We start from the raw sequence: 19,503 nt of genomic DNA, 5'->3' as shown, positions 1-19,503 counted from the left end.
TTTGATAGATAAGGCTTTTAATGGTAGATAGCTAAATCCCATTATTACAAGAGAGCGCCACGAAAACCGAGTTAATTCATCTGTCGGTAACAGCAAGTAATAATATTATTACGACAAAAGTTGAACAGACGGGTTTTCTCGCCTCCATGATGAGAAAATAAACCTACAGAATAGATTCAGTTATAGTATTTTCCTTAAAGGAGAAATTAGAGAGAGGGAGCAGAAGTTATAAACGTGTGCTTGAAAGGGTGGAAGTGAAGGATGGAGGGAAAAATGTTGAGGAAAGACGTGTGGAGGGCGGTGGCCACGGTGGAGGGGCGGGTTTCATCGTGCGTCTGGAGGCACAGTTCCAGTGTTACCAGATCACATCCAGCCCTTGTGGCTGAAATGTGTTTACTTATATGTGTGGCCGACTGTACCTTCCAACGGGGTCATGCATCACAAGAATTTGTTCCAGATACTAGTGGGTTCAGATTTACCATAACAGCTTTCCATAGTGAAAAGTGAGAGAAATAAAATTGCTTCTAATAGACTATAGTATACTGCCTTTTCAATGCATTCTCATTTTTGACAAACTGTATCTAGATTTTATGTTAAAGAAATAATTCTCATCCCTACTGCAATTCTATTCCTATCCTATTCATCCCCTCTAAACTCATGATGAAAATCACATGCAAAGTCCACTCTCAACTTTGTGTTCATAATTAATTTCTAGTTTTGTTCCCCATACCCTTAATATTATACAGCATATGGTAATTTAGCATTCAGATTTTAAGGTCATATATTTGCTGTTAAGTTTGAGAATTTTTTGTTGGCACACATGAAAAATTATAATCTTCATGCACACATACCATTAACAAAACAAGAGAACCAGATGCTATTACACGAGATACTTTCTTCCAAAGAGGTAAATAGGGCTCTCGCTTTTTCGTGACAGGATTTATTCTTGTGGAAGTCACTTTCTCATGGAACTGGGGACGAAGTTCTTCTTCCTCCTCAAAGTTTTCTAGATCCCACTGCCACTGAATGACAGATTGTTTACGTTTCCAAAGCTCTAGAAACATTGTGGCTGTAAAATAAAGTAACATCTTTAGTTTTTCAAATTGAATCATGATACCAGTTAAAAGGTATCTCCATTATTTTAAGGATTACAGTCTCCATATTATTCAACATTTCAGTAATAATAAAAAGAAAAGCTAAGAATTTCTTCTTCATAATGTATCAAGAATAGACAAGATGGTAGTTTTGGGTGCCTGAAAATCCTTTGACCAAGTGATAAAGAGCACATAGTTTAAATACTACCTAAAGAGGGCTAAAGAGGCTTTTGATAATGACAATGATGACATACAGACGACGTTTATCATACATGGAGGTTTATACATACAGATAGCATGTTTAATTATGAAAATGAAACTAAATGCACATGTGTAGGTAAGTGTGAAATTGGTCAAGATAATTCAATGTCTATAGTGACAAAAAGTAGGAAAATACTATAAATGAATTGTGAAATGTCTCATGTTTATGAATGATATTGTTTAGTAGTCAATGCAGAGTAATTGAAAAGTCTGGTAAAAAGTGTTACTCTTGAGTTATAATGGAGTTATTAATATAAAAGTAGGAGAAAGAGCAACATAATTCAATACAAAAGATAATATACTACCTAACTGCCAGTTCAAGTTCTAAGGTCTATTTTTTTAGTATCCGAAATTCATTACTCATTACAGTGAAGTGGCTGACTAGTGTAGTGATACAGGAGTATATGACATTGATAACAGTATATAATAAGAATGAAATTAGTTAAAAGTAGAATAAAAGTTTAAATCTTAACTCTAACAAAGCTGTCCTGAAGGGATTACGTATCAGAACAAGAAAAGAATGAAATGGAGGGTTGGTGAGACCAGGAAAACAGTAGGGGTGTTCTAGCAAGACTCAGAGGAAACTCAAGGGAGGTATGATTTGGAATGTCTGAAGGCACTGCTTAGGTAAGTCCTTGTCATAAAAACCTCAATGCATATTCAAGGCTATATTCAGCCAAGATCCCAACATAAAATATTACTGAAGTCAACAGAGTAGGGCACACTGGGATCAACTAAAGTAAATGCAGCACAAGCGACAGAAAAGAAAAGTATTAACGACAAATACACAATGCACCGAAACATTCACACAGGTTATTAATATGAATAGTACCCATATACCACATCCACTCCGGCTTTATTAACAATGTTATACGCTATGAAACAAACTTATATAAATATTATATACATCTTACAAAAATACAGTTACAGTACTGTATTACAGTTTCATAAAACCCAACAAAATTAATGATAGGTCAGACAATCTACTGGACGACATATGTGTTGTGAATGCCCAGGGACAACTGACAGGTTATCACCATAATTTGAAATGGTAACATTATCACTATTAACATCAGTGTTTTCAGCAAACTGTCTTGCTGGTCTCCAGTATTCAGGGCACATCACAAGGATATTGTGCAAAATTATTGATAGCAGTATCTTCATGACCATTTTTACATCTAATATTTGTGTAAAAACTGTCAGCTTCTCATAATTCAACTTCCTAAACAAGAGGATCTTCCTTTCTACACACGTCTTTTTTAGAAGAACAGTTCCCGATTCCTACAGCCATGTGGGAAGGTTCATTCCTGAAGAAGTCTTTCGCTGATAAATGAACATTCTCTCATAAAGTGGAAAATAGTGTGAATCGAATGCAACACATCACCAAGAACCATTTCCCAAGCCATTGGAGTCAACCATGAGACTTCAGTGTAAACATAATGGACTTCGATATTGCCCCATCAAAATGCTCGCATTGGGTATTAGCAACTGGATGATAGAGCATAAAAATGCCATGTTTAAGAAAGAATGATTTCGGTAAAGAGGACATCAAAGATGCTCCTCTGTTGGAGTGCACATAATTCGACAGAAAAAAAATCGACAATGAGACAAAAAATAATTGTAGTGGCAGTCATGTTCTTGCAAGGAAAAGTAAAAGGAAATCTACATTCATCAACAATTTCTAGTGATAGTCAGCATGCTATGGGGATATTGGACCCTTGAAATCAACATTTAAATTATCAAATGGTTTCACAGCTTTCATAACTGAGCTGGTGGGCCACAATAAAAACTTGGTTTACACATGCTACATGTTGGACAAGATGATATTACCCTTAACACATCCTCCAAAGAATAGGGAAAATTCCAAGTTCTGATTAAATACATAAACTTGGTTGACAAAGTGTGTCATGCAGTTGATATAACTGCTGGGTATACAAAGAGCACTAAAAAGCATCAGCTGCAGCATTCAAGCTACCCGGCCGATGCTGGACATCAAATGAATAGGGCATAAGTTCTATGTTCCACCCCAGAATCCTTTTCTTTTTAGTATTTTCCCTTTATGCTTGCCATCAAACTGGAAAGCAACAGACTTTTGATCTGTTACCAGTGTGAAGTGCTTTCCAGTCAGTTAAGGGTGCCATTTCCTTATTGATTTGATGATTGGGTGTATAATAGATAGTGTAGCTATAACAGATAATTCTAGTTTAAGCTGAGAGCAACCAAATGACACATTTGATCTAGAATCCACATCAAGAAAAAAGATCCCAAGCATTACATCCACACAAAGCCCAGGTAGCAGAAGAAATTCAACGTGGGAATACTCGCGTCCCATGACTACTATGTCAGCATTGCAAGAGCCACTTGTATGCAACATAAAGTCAGAAGCAGCCATGGAGATAGTTCCTGAGTAAGAAGTTAAGTTGTTTTTATTGAATATTTTTCAGGATGTTATCACTAATGAAACTGTCTGAACTCCCAGTGTCAATATTTAAAGGCATTTACTTTAGTTTCACACATTAAAATTGGGAAAATGGAATTATTTAGTGTTGGCAGAACAAGAGCAGCATTGGACGAGGAGATGGAACAAGTAGGTTTCAATTTTTACTCGAGCATATCTTGGCACAGTCTCTAAGTTTATTGCATTTTCGACAAGTAAATTCCTTTGCATGGCACTTCTGTCTACGATGACGCTTGTTTCCACAAACGAAACATTTCTCTTATATAGTCAATAGAACTAAATCATTAACTACAGCCTCAATTATCTCATGTTTCTCTTTAACATCTTTAACAGGGGTATAATAATCAAGTTCTGGCAGACATTTAACAGCAAGAGTACATTCATCAGAGGAAGTCTATAAAGACTGCAAGTCCTTGAAGGCAAGTTCCAGTGCTCTAGCTTGATTATTTAGCAGCAGTAGATAATGTGTTTTATTTTCAAGAGAGGAAATCCTATCAATAAACATAGCACAAATACTTTCATCTCTATATACCTCTTAGGATATGTCCAATTACAGTCAATGCTATGTTTTATATAGAGCATGTAAATGCTCATCAATAGATTCTCGTGACATCTGTTGACATGTGGCAAGATGATGATGAGAAACAACTTCATGAGCAGCCTGCATAAAAATATTTTTCAGTTTTGTGATGGCGGCATCACAAATAGCGCAATCAGGTACAAGCTCAAAGTTCTCAATCAATAATGCATTTGCAAGCATACCAAGATAAGTGTCATTAGTTTCTTCAGTAGTATTTTTGTATCATGAAAAGATAACTAGCCAATGCTTGAATACTTGAGCACCATCTGGAGAAATGGTAGAATATCAAGATGTTCTGGCCAAAGAGGACATTCCATTTTGCAGCTCAATATGCAAGTTATGTCTTACCTGAATAAATCGTAATAAAAGCCTCAATGCACCTTCAAGGCATTATTCAGCTTAGATACCAACATAAAGAATTACAGAAGTAAAAAATAAACAAATACAGCGCAAAAAACAGCAAAGAAAACAAAACAACCATTCGTTAACAACTAGTACACAATGAAGCTAAACATTCAGACAGTTTTTTAAGATAAATACCAATTTACCATAATCCTGATAAGAGGAATATGATTCTTGACTGCATGTGAAATAAACAATTGTAAAAGCTAACAAAATAGGTTGCCTAAAGAGAATACTTAGAGAGTGAAATGGGTTTCAGGAGTGATGAAAGTAGAAATAGAAGCAAGATGCATAAAATTTTATTAGTGCAAGTGATTAGATGATCCTGATTATTTTGAATTTGTTTTGTAGATATATTAATGAAATGGAAGAAAAATTTTCTGACAGAATAACTTAGTTCCAAATAAATTCTTACAAGTTTTTTCAACAAGGTTTATATTTCAAGATTCAACTACATTTATTCAAAATTAATTTACTCATAAAATACCTGTGTACCGAGAGAATAATACTTACCCCAAAATGACATGGCGATTGAAAAAAACACAGTAAAAGGATTATCAAACAAGAATGTTATTCGGGAATTGAGACAAGAGTCAGATAGTTGCCAAAAGGTGCAAACTTCATCGCATATTGGACACATCACAAGAGACCCAGTGGCATTTGCACTTTCATCACATATCTCCTCACTGTAGAAAGAAAATTTCAACAAAGTCAAAGAGCCATCATGAAGTCCTATATTATTTTTAATAAACAAGGCTTGGATGTTCCAAATCCTATTGTTGATTTATTCCTACTTGTAGAGTACAGTACTTTGTTTAATTACGAGCAAGTAGTAGATGTGTAAGTGTTTACATAAAAATAGTAGATGTGTAAGTGTTTAGCATAAAAATCAACGAATCAATCAGCATAAACATTAATAATTTTATCAATTCATATATGAAATTTTTTATCAGTTAAAATATGATTTTTATCATGTTAATCTTCATTCTATGCAATTATCAGAGTACATTAGTATTTTCTGTAGCATATGTATCTTAATGAGATGAAGTGAAAAAACTGTATCATTATATATCACGTGATCACTATTATTTACCAATATCATTGTTTTATATTTTATTACTTGAATCAATTCATGTACACCATGAATTTTTATTTACTAATATATATATATATATATATATATATATATATATATATATATATATTCACATAGTGTCTGTATCACACTCCTATAAGTCAAATGCAAGTCAAGTTTGAGTAATATTCAGTAGCTGGTTTTGGTAGCTGACCGAGCTAATGTAAGTGTTTACATAATAAAAATATGGAATGTTAGTCCATATATATAAAAGATTGCTTGCAGGAATGTGATCAGACTAGAGACGCTAAAGATGACGTATACAATAAGTATGTAGGCTAAGATAACATGCCGTCACCTGTAGTCATTCAATTGTTTATAAACATTAGTCCAAGCTCCCTGCTTGAGACAACTACCCCGACCTATAATTCAAACGGCCTACGTGATCTGTAGCGTGTCTCATTTTGTGTTCGTATGAAACTATGTCATTTGTATGTATGTTCATATGTTCGAACTACTGTCTGTTCCTTCATAACTTGTAACAGAGATGGTAGACGAGCAGAACAGAGTTAGCGATCGTCATTAGAAGACCTGTACCTCTTTACCTAAGCTTTATCATGTAGAGGAATAGGATTAGCCATCATCATTGGCAGAAGCGATCAAGCTATCGTTATTAGAAGACTTGTACAATCATATCTGATCTTCACCATGTAAAACTTCAGAAGAATATATAATTTTTTATACTTAGTGTTTTCTACAAGAACCTCCTCACCATGAGTTTAACACATCGTTGTAATAACCAACAAGATAATACCGACTTCGTAAATGATCTACAAACCCCCAGACACTCCATTGAAGATGGAAGTGCAATACCAACCGACTTAGCGTAAGATTATCGCTAGTCTAACATTACCTCATAGGGCGCCTTATCATACAAGGCACAAGCCCTAATAGATGTACATTAAGAGACTGATAACAAAAAATACCTTCCTTAATCATTATGCCCTGATAACATAAAATACCTTCCTTAATCATTATGCCCACAAGATTAAGTATATCTTAGTTTAACCAGACCACTGAGCTGATTAACAGCATAGGAGAGCTGTTAATTAACAGCATAGGAGAGCTGGCCCAAAGGATTAGTTATTTTTAAATGGCAAGGAACCAATCGGTTACCTAGCAACAGAGCCTATAGTTTATTGTGGGATCCGAACCACATAATATCGAGAAATGAATTTCTATCACCAGAAATAAATTCCTCTGATTCCGCGTTGCGAGGGCTGAGAATCTAACTTCGGACCACCGGATTGGTAGATAAGCGCGAAAACCACTTGTAGGAAACAGAAGGAAACCTGTGTGCTTTATTACACGTCCAGTCTATACAGAGGCGTGACTGCAAGTGAGTTGCAGACACGCGGGCTACATTGGCGCCAATCGCGCTGCCCTCTCAGCAACAGACATTACACATGTTCAACCATCCTACATCCCCCCCCTAAGATTATGGCATGGCAGAATATCAAATATTAAATGGAAATAATCAGTGATGGCAATAAGCAAATATTTATTAAACACATATATGTAAATACACACAAAGAAAATATGCAAGAAAAAAAAATCTTATAGGAAAAAAAAACAATGGTTAATGCACAGGTATCACAGCATAAATTGACATGCATGGCAGCAACATGAATATGCATAAAAATATGTCTGCAAAAATTAATTGTAGCCAGTTCGGCTTATCAAAAACAAGAAAAGCATGAGGGACAATATAAGACAATTTTACAGTGGCACAAGCATGAGCTTGGGTTAACACTCAACATCATCCATGACATACTCGCCCATCCATGAGGGTTGTACTGTCCGCCATTTTGGACGAGGTGGAGTCGGGTCCGGGCGTGGGGAAGTGGTTGACGACGTTGGGGGCTGACGTTTTAGCACTTTCAGGTGCTTCCTGTTTCTGAGTGACACTCGACCACTTCCATCCAGCCTAATGAGATACTGTCGGTGGCCCTTGGACTCCACTACCAACCCAGATCGGTCCCAGGTTTTGGTTACAGGATCCTGCTCTCTGGTCCCAGCAAGTGGTTGGGTCTCCTTTTGGGACTCTGCCATTTGTAGTTCCCTCTTCTGGATGATCTCGTCCCAGTGTCTCTCCACCTTGTAATGCTGTCTGGGCGTTGGCACTCCATCTCTGAGCTGCCTACCGATGGCAACCTGTGCTGGGGACTTGTCGAACCCCTTAGGAGGGGTGTTGAGGTACTGAAGAATTGCCAGAGATGCCTTGTTGCAATCGAGGCTACCTCCTTTGCCTGTATTTGACCTGATGATCCTCTTGGCAGTCTTGACTGCTGCTTCAGCCCTTCCATTGGACTGGGGGTAATGGGCTGACGAAAGGCATACAGTGACCCCCCCATTTTCTGAAGAATGATGTGGTCTCTTCGCTAATGAGGTTTGTGCCCCCATCTGTCGAGATTAGCTCTGGTGCTCCCCATCTTGTGAAGTACGTCTTCAACACTGATATGATTCTTGATGACGTTGTACCATGTGGAAAGTGTGCGACTTCCAGCCACCCGGTGAGCCTGTCTGCATAGGCCATGTACATATGGCCCTCCAACTGTAGCATGTCCACCACCATTGACTGGAATGGGTATTCTGAGGGTGCTGTGAGTACTAATGGTTCAACAGGTTGTGATGGAGCATGTATATCACAAGAGGCACATCCATCCCTGTGGCTCTGGAGGTCACCTTCCATGCCTGGCCAGTAAACTGATTGCCTAGCCCTGCGGAGCATGGAGTCCACCCCCTGATGTCCTGCGTGAAGGCCTGTAATGACTTGAAGGCAAAGTTCCTCTGGGATGAGCAGACGTGGGCATCCTTGCTCATAAGTGTAGACTATCAGGTCTTCTACCATAGATAACCTGTCCCTAACTGAGTAGAATTGCCGTTGGCAGGCCAACTCCTGTGCCTTCTGTGGGCGCCAGTCATTTGCTGCCACTTTAGCTCCCAACAATTGGTATACAGGGTCTTTAGAGGCTGCTACTTTGACCCTCTCCTCATCAAGTATGAGGCATTCTTGCTCAAGGGCAGTGGCTGAAGCAGCGACAAGGGCGGCAGTCATATCCTCTTCAAGTTCAGAGTCCTTGTCATCTGGTTCGCAACGGAGAGCAGGGAAGCGTGATAAGAAGTCAGCAGCGCAATTCCTCTTCCCTGGTAGGTATCTTACCTGGAACCTGTATTGTAGGGTTTTCTCCTTGAGACGGAAGAGTCTTGGGTTCAGTATATCCTTCAGCTCTCTATCACCCAGGAGCTTGACCAGCGGGCAGTGGTCAGTCACGATCAATAAGTTGGGGCAGCCCAACAGGAGTAGCCTGGCCTTCTTGAGACACCACGTGACAGCTAAGGCCTTTCCCTCAACAGCAGCATACCCAGCTTCAGCTTGTGACAAGTGATGGCTCCCACATAGGGCAATCCGCCACCCACCCTTGCAGCAGAATGGGATATCAGCTGAGGTAAAAGCACAGAACTGCTGCAGGATAACAAACCCGATCCCATCTCTGCTCCAATCTGTTAGGGCTGCCGTAGGTCGGGTCTTGTCATAGTATACCAGCCCATCCTTGGCCAGCTTGCATATGGCCTCCTGTGCTTGATGGAATCTCTCTTGTAGGTTGTTGTCCCTGTAGACATTCTTGCTTGCAGACTTCTTCAGGAGGTCTTTGAAGGGTTCCATCAGCGGGGCAGTGGCAAGGAAGGGTGCCAACCGGTTGACAAAGCCAAACCATGACCTGATGTCAGTGACAGAGGGGTTGTCAGGCATAGGGAATCTCCATATGGCAACTACTCTCTCCTCTGTGGGCCTATAGGAATCCCATCCCAGCTGGAATCCGACAAAGCTCACTTCTCTTCGGCAGAAGCTGAATTTTTCTGGCTTGAGAGTTATTCCCTTTTTTGGCACAAGTGTCCAAGAAATTATACATGTCCCAAAAGTCCTCTTTGACTCCGTTGTCATATAGAAGAGTAACATCCACACACTTGTGTTTTCGGGGAATGTCCTTGATGGCATCATCAAACCTCTAGGTGTAGGCATCTGAAGCTGAACAGTGTCCCATGGGTGTTCTTCTGTACCGATAACGCCCCCAGGGAGTGATAAAAGTGGTGAGTTTGCGTCTTTCTTCATCTAACTCCCCCTGGTGGAAACCCCAATGCGCATCTGCCACCATCTTAAGGGAATGTAAGGGTACCCCTGAGATCATGTCGAAAGGGGCAGGGGTGTGATGCGTCTCTCTCCTGCAGGAGGCATTGAGGCGTTGAAAGTCCACGGTACGGCGGGGCTGACCTGACTTCTTGGCAACAATGACCATCCTCGCACACCATTCTGTTGCTTCACCAGTTGGTACCTCCTCAATGATGCCTTTCTTGATGTCCTGGTCCAACTGCATCTTCACTTCTGATTCCCAATGCTTTGGCATCGATGCTGGGGTGTGGCATGCATAGGGGGTTGCCCCTGGCAGTAGATGAATATGGTGCGGCTTACCCTCCATGACAGGGAGGGGCTCCCTTTCTGTATTGAATGTCGATGACGAAAAATGGCGCAAGAGCCACTGCTCCAACTTTGGGACGTTCTCTTCCACTGGTGGGAAGGGTATGGATGAGGGCTTAGGCAAGGACTGCCCAATGGGGGTGGGTACCTCACGCTCCAGTGCGAGGCTTGCTGACACCGGTAAGTGATGGGGAAAGGACTGGGGCACAAGGCCAAGGTCCTTGCAAGCAGCCAATGAAAGAAAGAATGACCTCGCAGACTTGATGAAGTACACTTCTTGGATGGTTGTCCTGTTACCATATTGAACGCAAAGGGAGGTAGTTCCCATACACTCTAATCTAATGTTGGCAACGTCACGTAGGGCCCCGCAGCATCGTGAAAGGGCAGGCCTTTCAATGAGGGTCGACAGCAGGGTGGGGCCTGCAACACACACTTGGGCCCCAGTGTTTACCACAGCCTGCACAGGGCTGTGACCCATAGGCCTAGGGCTATGCACTGATGAAGACACTACCACTTGTATAGTAGGGTGCATACTGGGTTGTACCCCAGCAGTGACTGCCCCCAGTGTTACTGATGAAGCAGGGACATCATTCACCATCTTCTTCTTGCTCCTACAAAACCGTTTCAAGTGGCCAATTTTTTGGCAGCCATGACAAACGCTATTTCTCGCTGGGCACAACAACTTTCTGGGCTCGTGCTGCACTATGCAGTTCCCACACACACGAGCACTGATGGGAACCGAGTCCCTCGCATTACTCCTCATTGCTGCACACTCGGAGGGCTAGGGTCTGTCTCCACATCGGCCGCACGTGGCTCTTGATGCCATGTGTCGTGCTGGGGCATGGATGCATCTTTGCGGGCTGCTTCGTATGTTGCACACACTGCCCTTAGGGCATCTACACTACAAACAGAACCACACGACCTATAGAGGTCTCTTTTTAATACCTCATCCCTTAGACCTACCATAAGCTTTCTAATAAGCATGTATTCAGACAAATCACAATGACAGCTAGGTCATTGGAAGCCACAGTCCATGGCCTTTTGAGAGCACTTTGCAAAATATTTGCTAATGGACTCCTCACACCCTTGCATATACACAAAAAACTCAGCCCAATGCACAGCCTGGTTAGATGCAGACAAGTTAGCCCACTGTAAATCACTATACCTGGCATCCAGCGTACGTTGCAACTCTGGGATGCAATGAAACATAATGTGTCGAACTGCATCCTCTGGTTGAAGCTTATGTAGCTTAAGCCAATGTGTCATGGACCGTTTCCAAGTCCTGTAGGAGGCTGATGACATTTCCAAAGCACACTTCTCTGGTAGTGGTGAGGCCGGGGCCCTGGGGCCACTCTGTAGATGCAAGCCACTCGCCATTGTAGCCAAACGGTAGTTAAGGGGTTGCAATGCATCTCGACCCTCGGCAACTACATGTTGAAGAGCTGGTGATCTTGATGCCACTCCAATGGGAGTAATGTGGGCACCCCTGGAGGATCGTCGTGCCCTCCTTGCTGTGAAAGATGGTCTCCCTGGTGTAGACATGATTATTCTTTATGTATCCTACTCACTGCACCATGTAGGAAACAGAAGGAAACCCGTGTGTCACTAGAGTGCTTTATTACATGTCCAGTCTATACAGTGGCATGACTGCAAGTAAGTTGCAGACATGCGGGCTACATTGGCGCCAATCGCGCTGCCCTCTCAGCAACAGACATTACACATGTTCAACCCTCCTACACCACTTGTCCAAAGAGGAACTGTATGCCTCCAAGACAACAGTATAGATGACCCTATATACATTCACTGCCTGATCCTCACCTCAAAATGTAATTTGGATTACTGATATAAGTTTAAACCCATAGCTCCCCAAGCAACCAATATCATACTATAATGGGCGTAATGTCTGTCTGTCTGTCTGTCTGTCTGTCTGCCTGTCTGTCATTCAATCACGGCCAAACGGCTGGTCAGATGGGCCTGAAACTTGGCAGGGTTATGGTGGGGACCCCTAAGATGGTTTGTAATGGGGTACATCCAACCTACCCCCCTCCTTTGTAGGGGGTGGGGGTAAGAAGGGATTCCCTGAAACAGAGCTGTTTCTGGCCATGATACGAGACTGGTTATTTCCGTAGAATTAGTTACTTTACGATTTTTCATACATAATTTCTGTACAACTTCCCTGGAGAAAGTCGCGAATATTTCAGCTCGGACACAATAGAAGATGAAAATTATCATCAATATCCGCAAGATTTTTTGAATAACTTAAATCCATCGGGACTGCCAGTGCACAAAATAACGTTGAAGATGTACTGCCTGGTAATGTTGCTTCGGAATTTTGATCCTGCCAATGGACATAATAAAAAGGAAACTGACAAGTTCCTACTTTCTACTCTTTTTTGGAAGACACAGGATCATAAGAGCATTTATCAGTAGCCATAACGCACTGACATACAAGTTGCGTCTTTGCAGTAACATAATGAAAAGAAAGATACTTTATTATTCGCATCACCGTGCAAAGTAACTGACAAAGAAACGAACCAATCAAGATCCCTGTTCCGTTAAATGAAAGTCATCGACGAGAGAGAGAGAGAGCCATTTAACGACATTAATGCACTACAATTTTATAATTTTATCTTGCTATCGAAAAATGAGAGAGAAAGAGAGAGGAGATAATTTGTGATCTGAGAGCTAAGTAATCCGATAATCCCATCACCGTCTTCGTTACTTGACTTACATTGAGAGAGAGAGAGAGAGAGAGAGAGAGAGAGAGAGAGAGAATCATTAAAAGAGGGTAAACAATAATGAATACGAACTTCTTTACGTTAATTGATCGTCCCTTCACTTACTTTAAGAGAGAGAGAGAGAGAGAGAGAATATCATTAAAAGAGGAGAAACAACAATGAATAAGAATTTCTCTGCATTCAGTGATTATCCCTTGAATTACATTACGAGAGAGAGAGAGAGAGAGAGAGAGAGAGAGAGAGAGAGAGAGAGAGACAGACAGAGAGAGAGAGACTATTCGTGTAATCGCCCTTATTTTAATATTGCTGAACAAAAAGTACACATAAATTTTTCACTTCTGCACCCGTATTTTATCACCCATCGTAGAGGGTAAGTTTGCTAGTAGAATGTAAAACTGCTTAGCAGACACTACAGAATATCACTGATGCTGTGTCACAACAATACCAATTCCACAAATTGGATGCCTATCCTTTAGACAAGAACAATGTTTGGTAACCAAGAAAAAAGGCCCTCAACAGCATTGCTCTCTGCCTTGAACTCAACTACCTGCATTTCTTTTAGCCTCTGCTTAAATGTTCAACTTCTGTAACTTTTCTTAGTTCTAATTTTTACTTCTCACTCATGGAGCCTTATGAAACCCTAGAAACATAACTTTGTAATCATGGTAAACTACTTTATATAATAGCCACATTAAACTTAAACTACAGTTTTGTGTACAAAGATATTCATTGAAAGAAATATCTATTTAATGACCACTCACAACCAACTCTTGGCCAATCAGTACTGTACTCGGTATAAGAACTGTACATATAAACTGTGGGTTCCATAAGCAATCATATATGTAATGACTGTTTACCCCTCTGCCTTTATTGTCTTGTTTAAGGTTATATTATTCCAAGTTTTGATAAAGTTCATATTAACTCCTTACAATCCAAAGAAATTATTATTTCAGTTTAACTGCATCCTCAACAAATAAACGAAAAAGAATGACTACAAACAACACACCTTATGATAGGATAGGATAAATTATTAGTTTAACCAGATCTCTGAGCCTAAAAAAGGCTCTTCTCAGGCTGATTCCCAGGAATGAACCTGTGAAAAAACTTAGACTTTATTAAACAAAATCGACTTTGCTTAGGAACATGATCATTTTGTTAAGTGAGAAATCCCTGCCTTCTGCAAGAATTCCTGACATTGCTGGATCTCGAAAATAAATGCGTCTCTGCTGAATCCAATTTGGGCATTCAACGAGTAAATGCTGGACAGTCATGGGAACTTGGCATCCATTACATTTCATTGGGTCAGAATGTGGGGTTGTCATTAGATGACCATGAGAAAATCTAGTATGACCTATGTGGAGTCTTGCTAAGATTACTTCTTTTTGAGATGATGAAACTCATGGGTACACCCCAGATTTTATATTTTTCAGCTTGTTTGATATTGGTACCGAAGACCAATCTGTTTGCCAGTCTTGATATATTAGAGCATTGACAGATGTTCTCCCGTCTGATACAGGGGCATATGAAATTGTTGAGGTAAGAGCGCTTGCTAGTTTAGCGGCAGAATCTCCATTTTCATTCCCTTCAATTCCTACATGTGTCAGAATCTAACAGATTTTTATTGATAATCCAGATTAGAGAAGTCGATGGATTTTTATTTGGATTTCTTGGACATGTTGATCTGAAGACTTGTATTGTATAGCATCAATAGCACTATGGGAGTCGCTGAAAATTATTGAAGAGATTGCTTGCCTTTCAGATATTATGTCAAGTGCTGCTCATATGGCCGAGAGTTCTGCAGTAAACACAGATGATATTAAAGGAAGGCCTATTTTGATTAATTTATCACTCGAGAAAGCTGAAACTCCTACTCCAGTATTGTTTTTTGAGCCATCAGTATATATTATGAACTGCTTTCCCTTTCTTCGAATGTGCTTTAGGGCATGTTGGCGATACATCTCTGTATTTGTCATATTTCGTTTAAGATGATAAGACAAAGTGGTGTATATTTTTATTCGTTTCAGTGACCCAGGTGGTGGGTGTTCTATTGTTGGAGGGAAAATTGGTGTTATATTATAAGAGTTCATTAAGTATTTGCCTCATTTTGGGAAGGAGCTAACACCATGAAATTCAATCCTAGGATTACAACTCAGGAAGCAGGCAGCTGCGGATGATCCTGCTTGTAGGGAAAGGCCCCTAATGTAGTGTAGTGTTATTAAATTGCGGTGATGTCTCAAAGGTAGTATGCCTGACTCTCCTAAAAGGGAATTTATTGGGGATGATCTAATACACCAGTACGCAAGCATATTCCTTCGTGATACAATGCATCAGAGTTTTTAATGTTTACTTCAGATACTGAAGAATATATAGGACTGCACTACTTAGTCTAGATAAAACTGATGTCCTATATAATGTTAGCATGATGTCATGTCCTGCTCCCAACGTAGAGTGGGATAGTTTCTTTAATAGTGCAAGGGCTTTTATGCAATTGGCTTTAATATACTTGATGTGTACTTTCCAGTTCAAATGTTGATCAAACATTATTCCTAAGTACATATTTAACATTGCACAGAATTAAATTTCAGTGTTATACAGGTTGAGTTTGATTTCTTGGTCTTTCAGTCACCTTTTGTCTCTATAGAAAATAATGGATTTTGTTTTATTTGTTGAAAAACAAAATTCAACTAAATTTGCCCATTTATAGGCAGTCCCCGGGTTACGACGGGATTGGCATACGACGGGTTCAGCTTACAACGTTCCAAGGTTACGGTGCTTTCAACTATGTTCATCAGAACTTATTTCCAGGTTTACGACACCTGTTCTAGGGTTACACCTCTTACAATGCCGATCTGACAGAGAAAATATGACTCCAAAAATGCAAAATAATCAATATTTGAAGTTTTTTTTATGAAAAATGCAATAATAATACAGTTTACATAGTTTTTGATACACCCAAAGCATTAAAAGTAAGGTTTTCTTAGGATTTTTTACGATTTTCCAGCATACGATGATTTTTGGCTTAAGGCGCGTCTCAAGAACAGAACCCCACCGTAAGCCGAGGACTGCCTACTTATATTTGCGATGGCAGCATTGAGGACTCTTTGGGCATGTCTCACGGTGCTCCTCGTGTAGTAGTCATACCTCTACATACGAAAATCTCTACGTACGAAAAATCCGGGTTACGAAGGCAAAGATGAAGATTTTTTTGCTTCTGTGTACGAAAATAATTCAGGTTGCGAAAGGGTGTATGTACTGTAAAGTCCGAGATTCGCCGGGGCCGCCGAAAACAATTTTAAAACTTGCGCGCCGTCAACTCAGTAGACTTGCCACCATCCTCCTGCTCTCCTATTGGTTCCTGATGCTAGTCACTGCCGTAAGATCCTCCTCTCCTAATGGTCAGCATCTGTCCCATCATGCACTTACGTAAAGGCGTTCCTTGGCCATTTTGTTGCAGCAGCGTTATTGTACAAACCTGGAATTCGTTCATTCACAGAGATTTCGTTTGTTAACGTAAATTCGTGTTAGTGATTTTGCTTTCTTTGTACTGTAAGTTACTTTATCGTGTTGTGTGTGAACTTAATTACTTGCATTATTAGCCATGGGTCCCAAGAATGTTGCTGAAGTTCACAGAAAGAAGAGGGTGCTTTCTATGAAGATGAAGATGGAGATAATTAGGAAGTATGATGCTGGCATGCGGTTAAGTGGGATCGCTAAGGAATACGGCCGAAATCCATCCTAAGGCAGAAGGAAGCCATCAAAGCAGCTACACCTTCCAAGGGCGTGACTATTTTTTCCAACAAGAGGAGCCATGTGCATGATGAGATGGAGAGGCTGCTTCTTGTATAGACTAAGGACAAAGAAATCGCTAGCGATACGATAACCAAGACGGCAATCTGCCACAAGGCCAGCGCTATTTTCGGTGATCTGAGTGCTCAGGCCAAAGACGACACAGGAGAAGGGACATCGAAGGCAACCCCAGACTTCAAGGCTTCTCGGGGTTGGTTTGATAAATTTCATAAACGGACTGGCATCCATTCGGTGGTGCGACATGGGGAGGCTGCCAGCTCAGACACGAAAGTGGCCCAAGCCTTTGTTAAGACGTTCGATGAGATGACAATCAAGGAAGGCTACAGTTCTCAGCAAGTCTTCAACTGTGACGAGACTGGCCTTTTTTGGAGAAAAAATGTCTCATCCGACGTACATCACGGAGGAAGAGAAGAAGCTACCTGGGCATAGCCTATGAAAGACAGGCTTACACTTGCACTTTGTTTCAACGCCAGTGGGGACTGTAAGGTGAAGCCCCTACTTGTGTATCATTCCGAGAGTCCTCGAGCCTTTAAGGCCCACAAAGTGCTAAAGGAGAAGCTTCCAGTGATGTGGAGGGCTAATGCGAAAGCCTGGGTAACGAGACTTTAATTCACCGAGTGGGTAAATCTGTGTTTCGGCCTGACAGTGAAGAAATTCTTGGAAGAGAAGCGCCTCCCTCTGAAATGTCTGCTGTTGTTGGACAATGCCCCTGCTCACCCTACTGGCCTCGAGGAAGATATCCTAGTGGAGTATTCTTTCATCAAGGTTCTTTATTTTCCGCCTAACACCACCCCTCTCCTCCAGCCCATGGACCAGCAAGTGATATCGAACTTCAAGAAGCTGTATACAAAACATCTTTTCAAGAGATGTTTCGACATCACCAATACCACAAACCTCACCCTGCAGGAATTTTGGAAGGCGCATTTCGATATCGTCATATGCATCCGACTCATCGATCAAGCTTGGCAGGTTTCAAGGCGAACCTTGAATTCTTCGTGGAGGAAACTCTGACCTGATACCGTATCCGCCCAAGACTTCGAGGGATTCAACGTGGGCGAAGCTGATGCAGATTCAGAAACAGTTGACGATCCTGAAACTGTTTTGCAACCAGATCTTGACGAGATCGTTGCACTATGGGGCTGGTCGTCGACGAGGACATCAATGACCTTCTCCAAGAGCGCCAAGAGGAGCTTACGACGGATGACCTGAAGGAGTTGGAGGCCATGCAACATAGCGTCGTTCAAGAAGAGTTCTCTAGCAGCAGCGAGGAGGAGGAGGAGGAGGACCCTATGACAACGGCAGAAATTAAGGATGTTCTAGCTGCTTTTCATAAAGTGCAAACATTTGTAGAAAAGAGACACCCCGCAAAGGCTTACACAGGTCGTATGCTTGTGCAGTTCGATGATGTTTGCCTGAGTCATTTCAGGAGCATTTTGAAAAGCAGGCAGAAGCAATCTTCCTTGGATAGTTATTTTTTAAAGAGGCCTTTAGTAGTAAGCAAACAGGAAGGTCCAAGTGATACAAAAAAAAAAAAGAAAATTGGAAGTGGTGAAGAAATAGAAATTTGTTAAAAAACGTAAAGTAAAAAAGTTAAAAAAAATAAAAAAATCAGAAAAAGGCAAAAAAAAAATTAATTTTAAGTCTTTCGTAAAGTTAAGTGTTAAAGTTTTCTGCCATTTGTTAATGTTTCATAAAGTTTAGCGTTAATGTTTTCTGCCATTTTTTAAAGTGTTTCATAATGTTAAGCGTTCATGTTTTCTGCCATTTGTCCTCCTCCTCTGACGCCACTTTCGGACATCGCCTCACTCGAAAGGTAAGGTTCCACATTTTACTACATACATACGTACATGTACGTACAGTATTTCTTGTACCCTGCACACTAATACACTTTATTTACAGGTAATCACGGTTAGATTACAGGTATTAAATGGTCCAAATTGTTGTATTTCATTGTTTATTGGTCAATTTAGCTTTACTATAAAATTTACTGTGGTGTTTTTGTAGGGCTTGGAACGAATTAGGCAATTTACGTGTAAAACGTAGTTCTGGGTACGAAAAATCAGGTTGCAAAGGTCGCTTCGGAACGGATTAATTTCGTAACCTGACGCACTACTGTTATGGCAGAGTAATCAACATATAAGCTATTTTTAACTCCATATGGTAATTGCGTGGTGATGTCATTAATTGCGAAGGCAAATAAAGTACTACAACTCAGGACACTGCCCAGAGGAATTCCTTCCAACTTAAAGTGTTCTGAACGCGAATTTTCTACTCATGTTTGGAAAGTGCTATCCATAAGAGTTTTAATGAAAATTGGCAGGTGACCCCACAACCCTACTGAGTTAAATTTTTTCATGATGTTAAATCTCCACATTGTCATATGCTTTCTCAATAAAAAAAAAAAACAAGCTATTGTCAATTTTTTCTGATCAAAGCCCTTCCTGATATGGTCCTCTAGGTAGGTTAGGGGATTGAGGATTGATCAACCAGCTATCGAACCTGATTGTGTTGGAGTTAGTACAGATTCTTTGATGATAACATAGGTTAGTCG

General features: G+C 40.6%; 1 protein-coding gene across 3 annotated transcripts in view; it reads right to left on the bottom strand.

Moving 5' to 3' along the window:
• The window catches only part of LOC135197939 (anoctamin-5-like), a 142,723-nt gene that overhangs the window by 27,043 nt on the left and 96,177 nt on the right, over positions 1–19,503 (bottom strand). For all 3 annotated transcript variants that reach the window (XM_064225219.1, XM_064225220.1, XM_064225221.1), the window contains 2 exons: positions 5,309–5,481; positions 852–1,069 (listed from right to left, as the gene is read on the bottom strand). In XM_064225219.1, the coding sequence (XP_064081289.1) occupies positions 852–1,069; positions 5,309–5,481 (391 nt within the window). The remainder of the gene's footprint in view (positions 1–851; positions 1,070–5,308; positions 5,482–19,503) is intronic.

Source organism: Macrobrachium nipponense, chromosome 21 (genome assembly GCF_015104395.2).
Source record: "Macrobrachium nipponense isolate FS-2020 chromosome 21, ASM1510439v2, whole genome shotgun sequence".
Taxonomy (NCBI): domain Eukaryota; kingdom Metazoa; phylum Arthropoda; class Malacostraca; order Decapoda; family Palaemonidae; genus Macrobrachium; species Macrobrachium nipponense.
The sequence above is the reverse complement of the archived record's forward strand: the minus strand, read 5'-3'. Positions and strand labels throughout refer to the sequence as shown.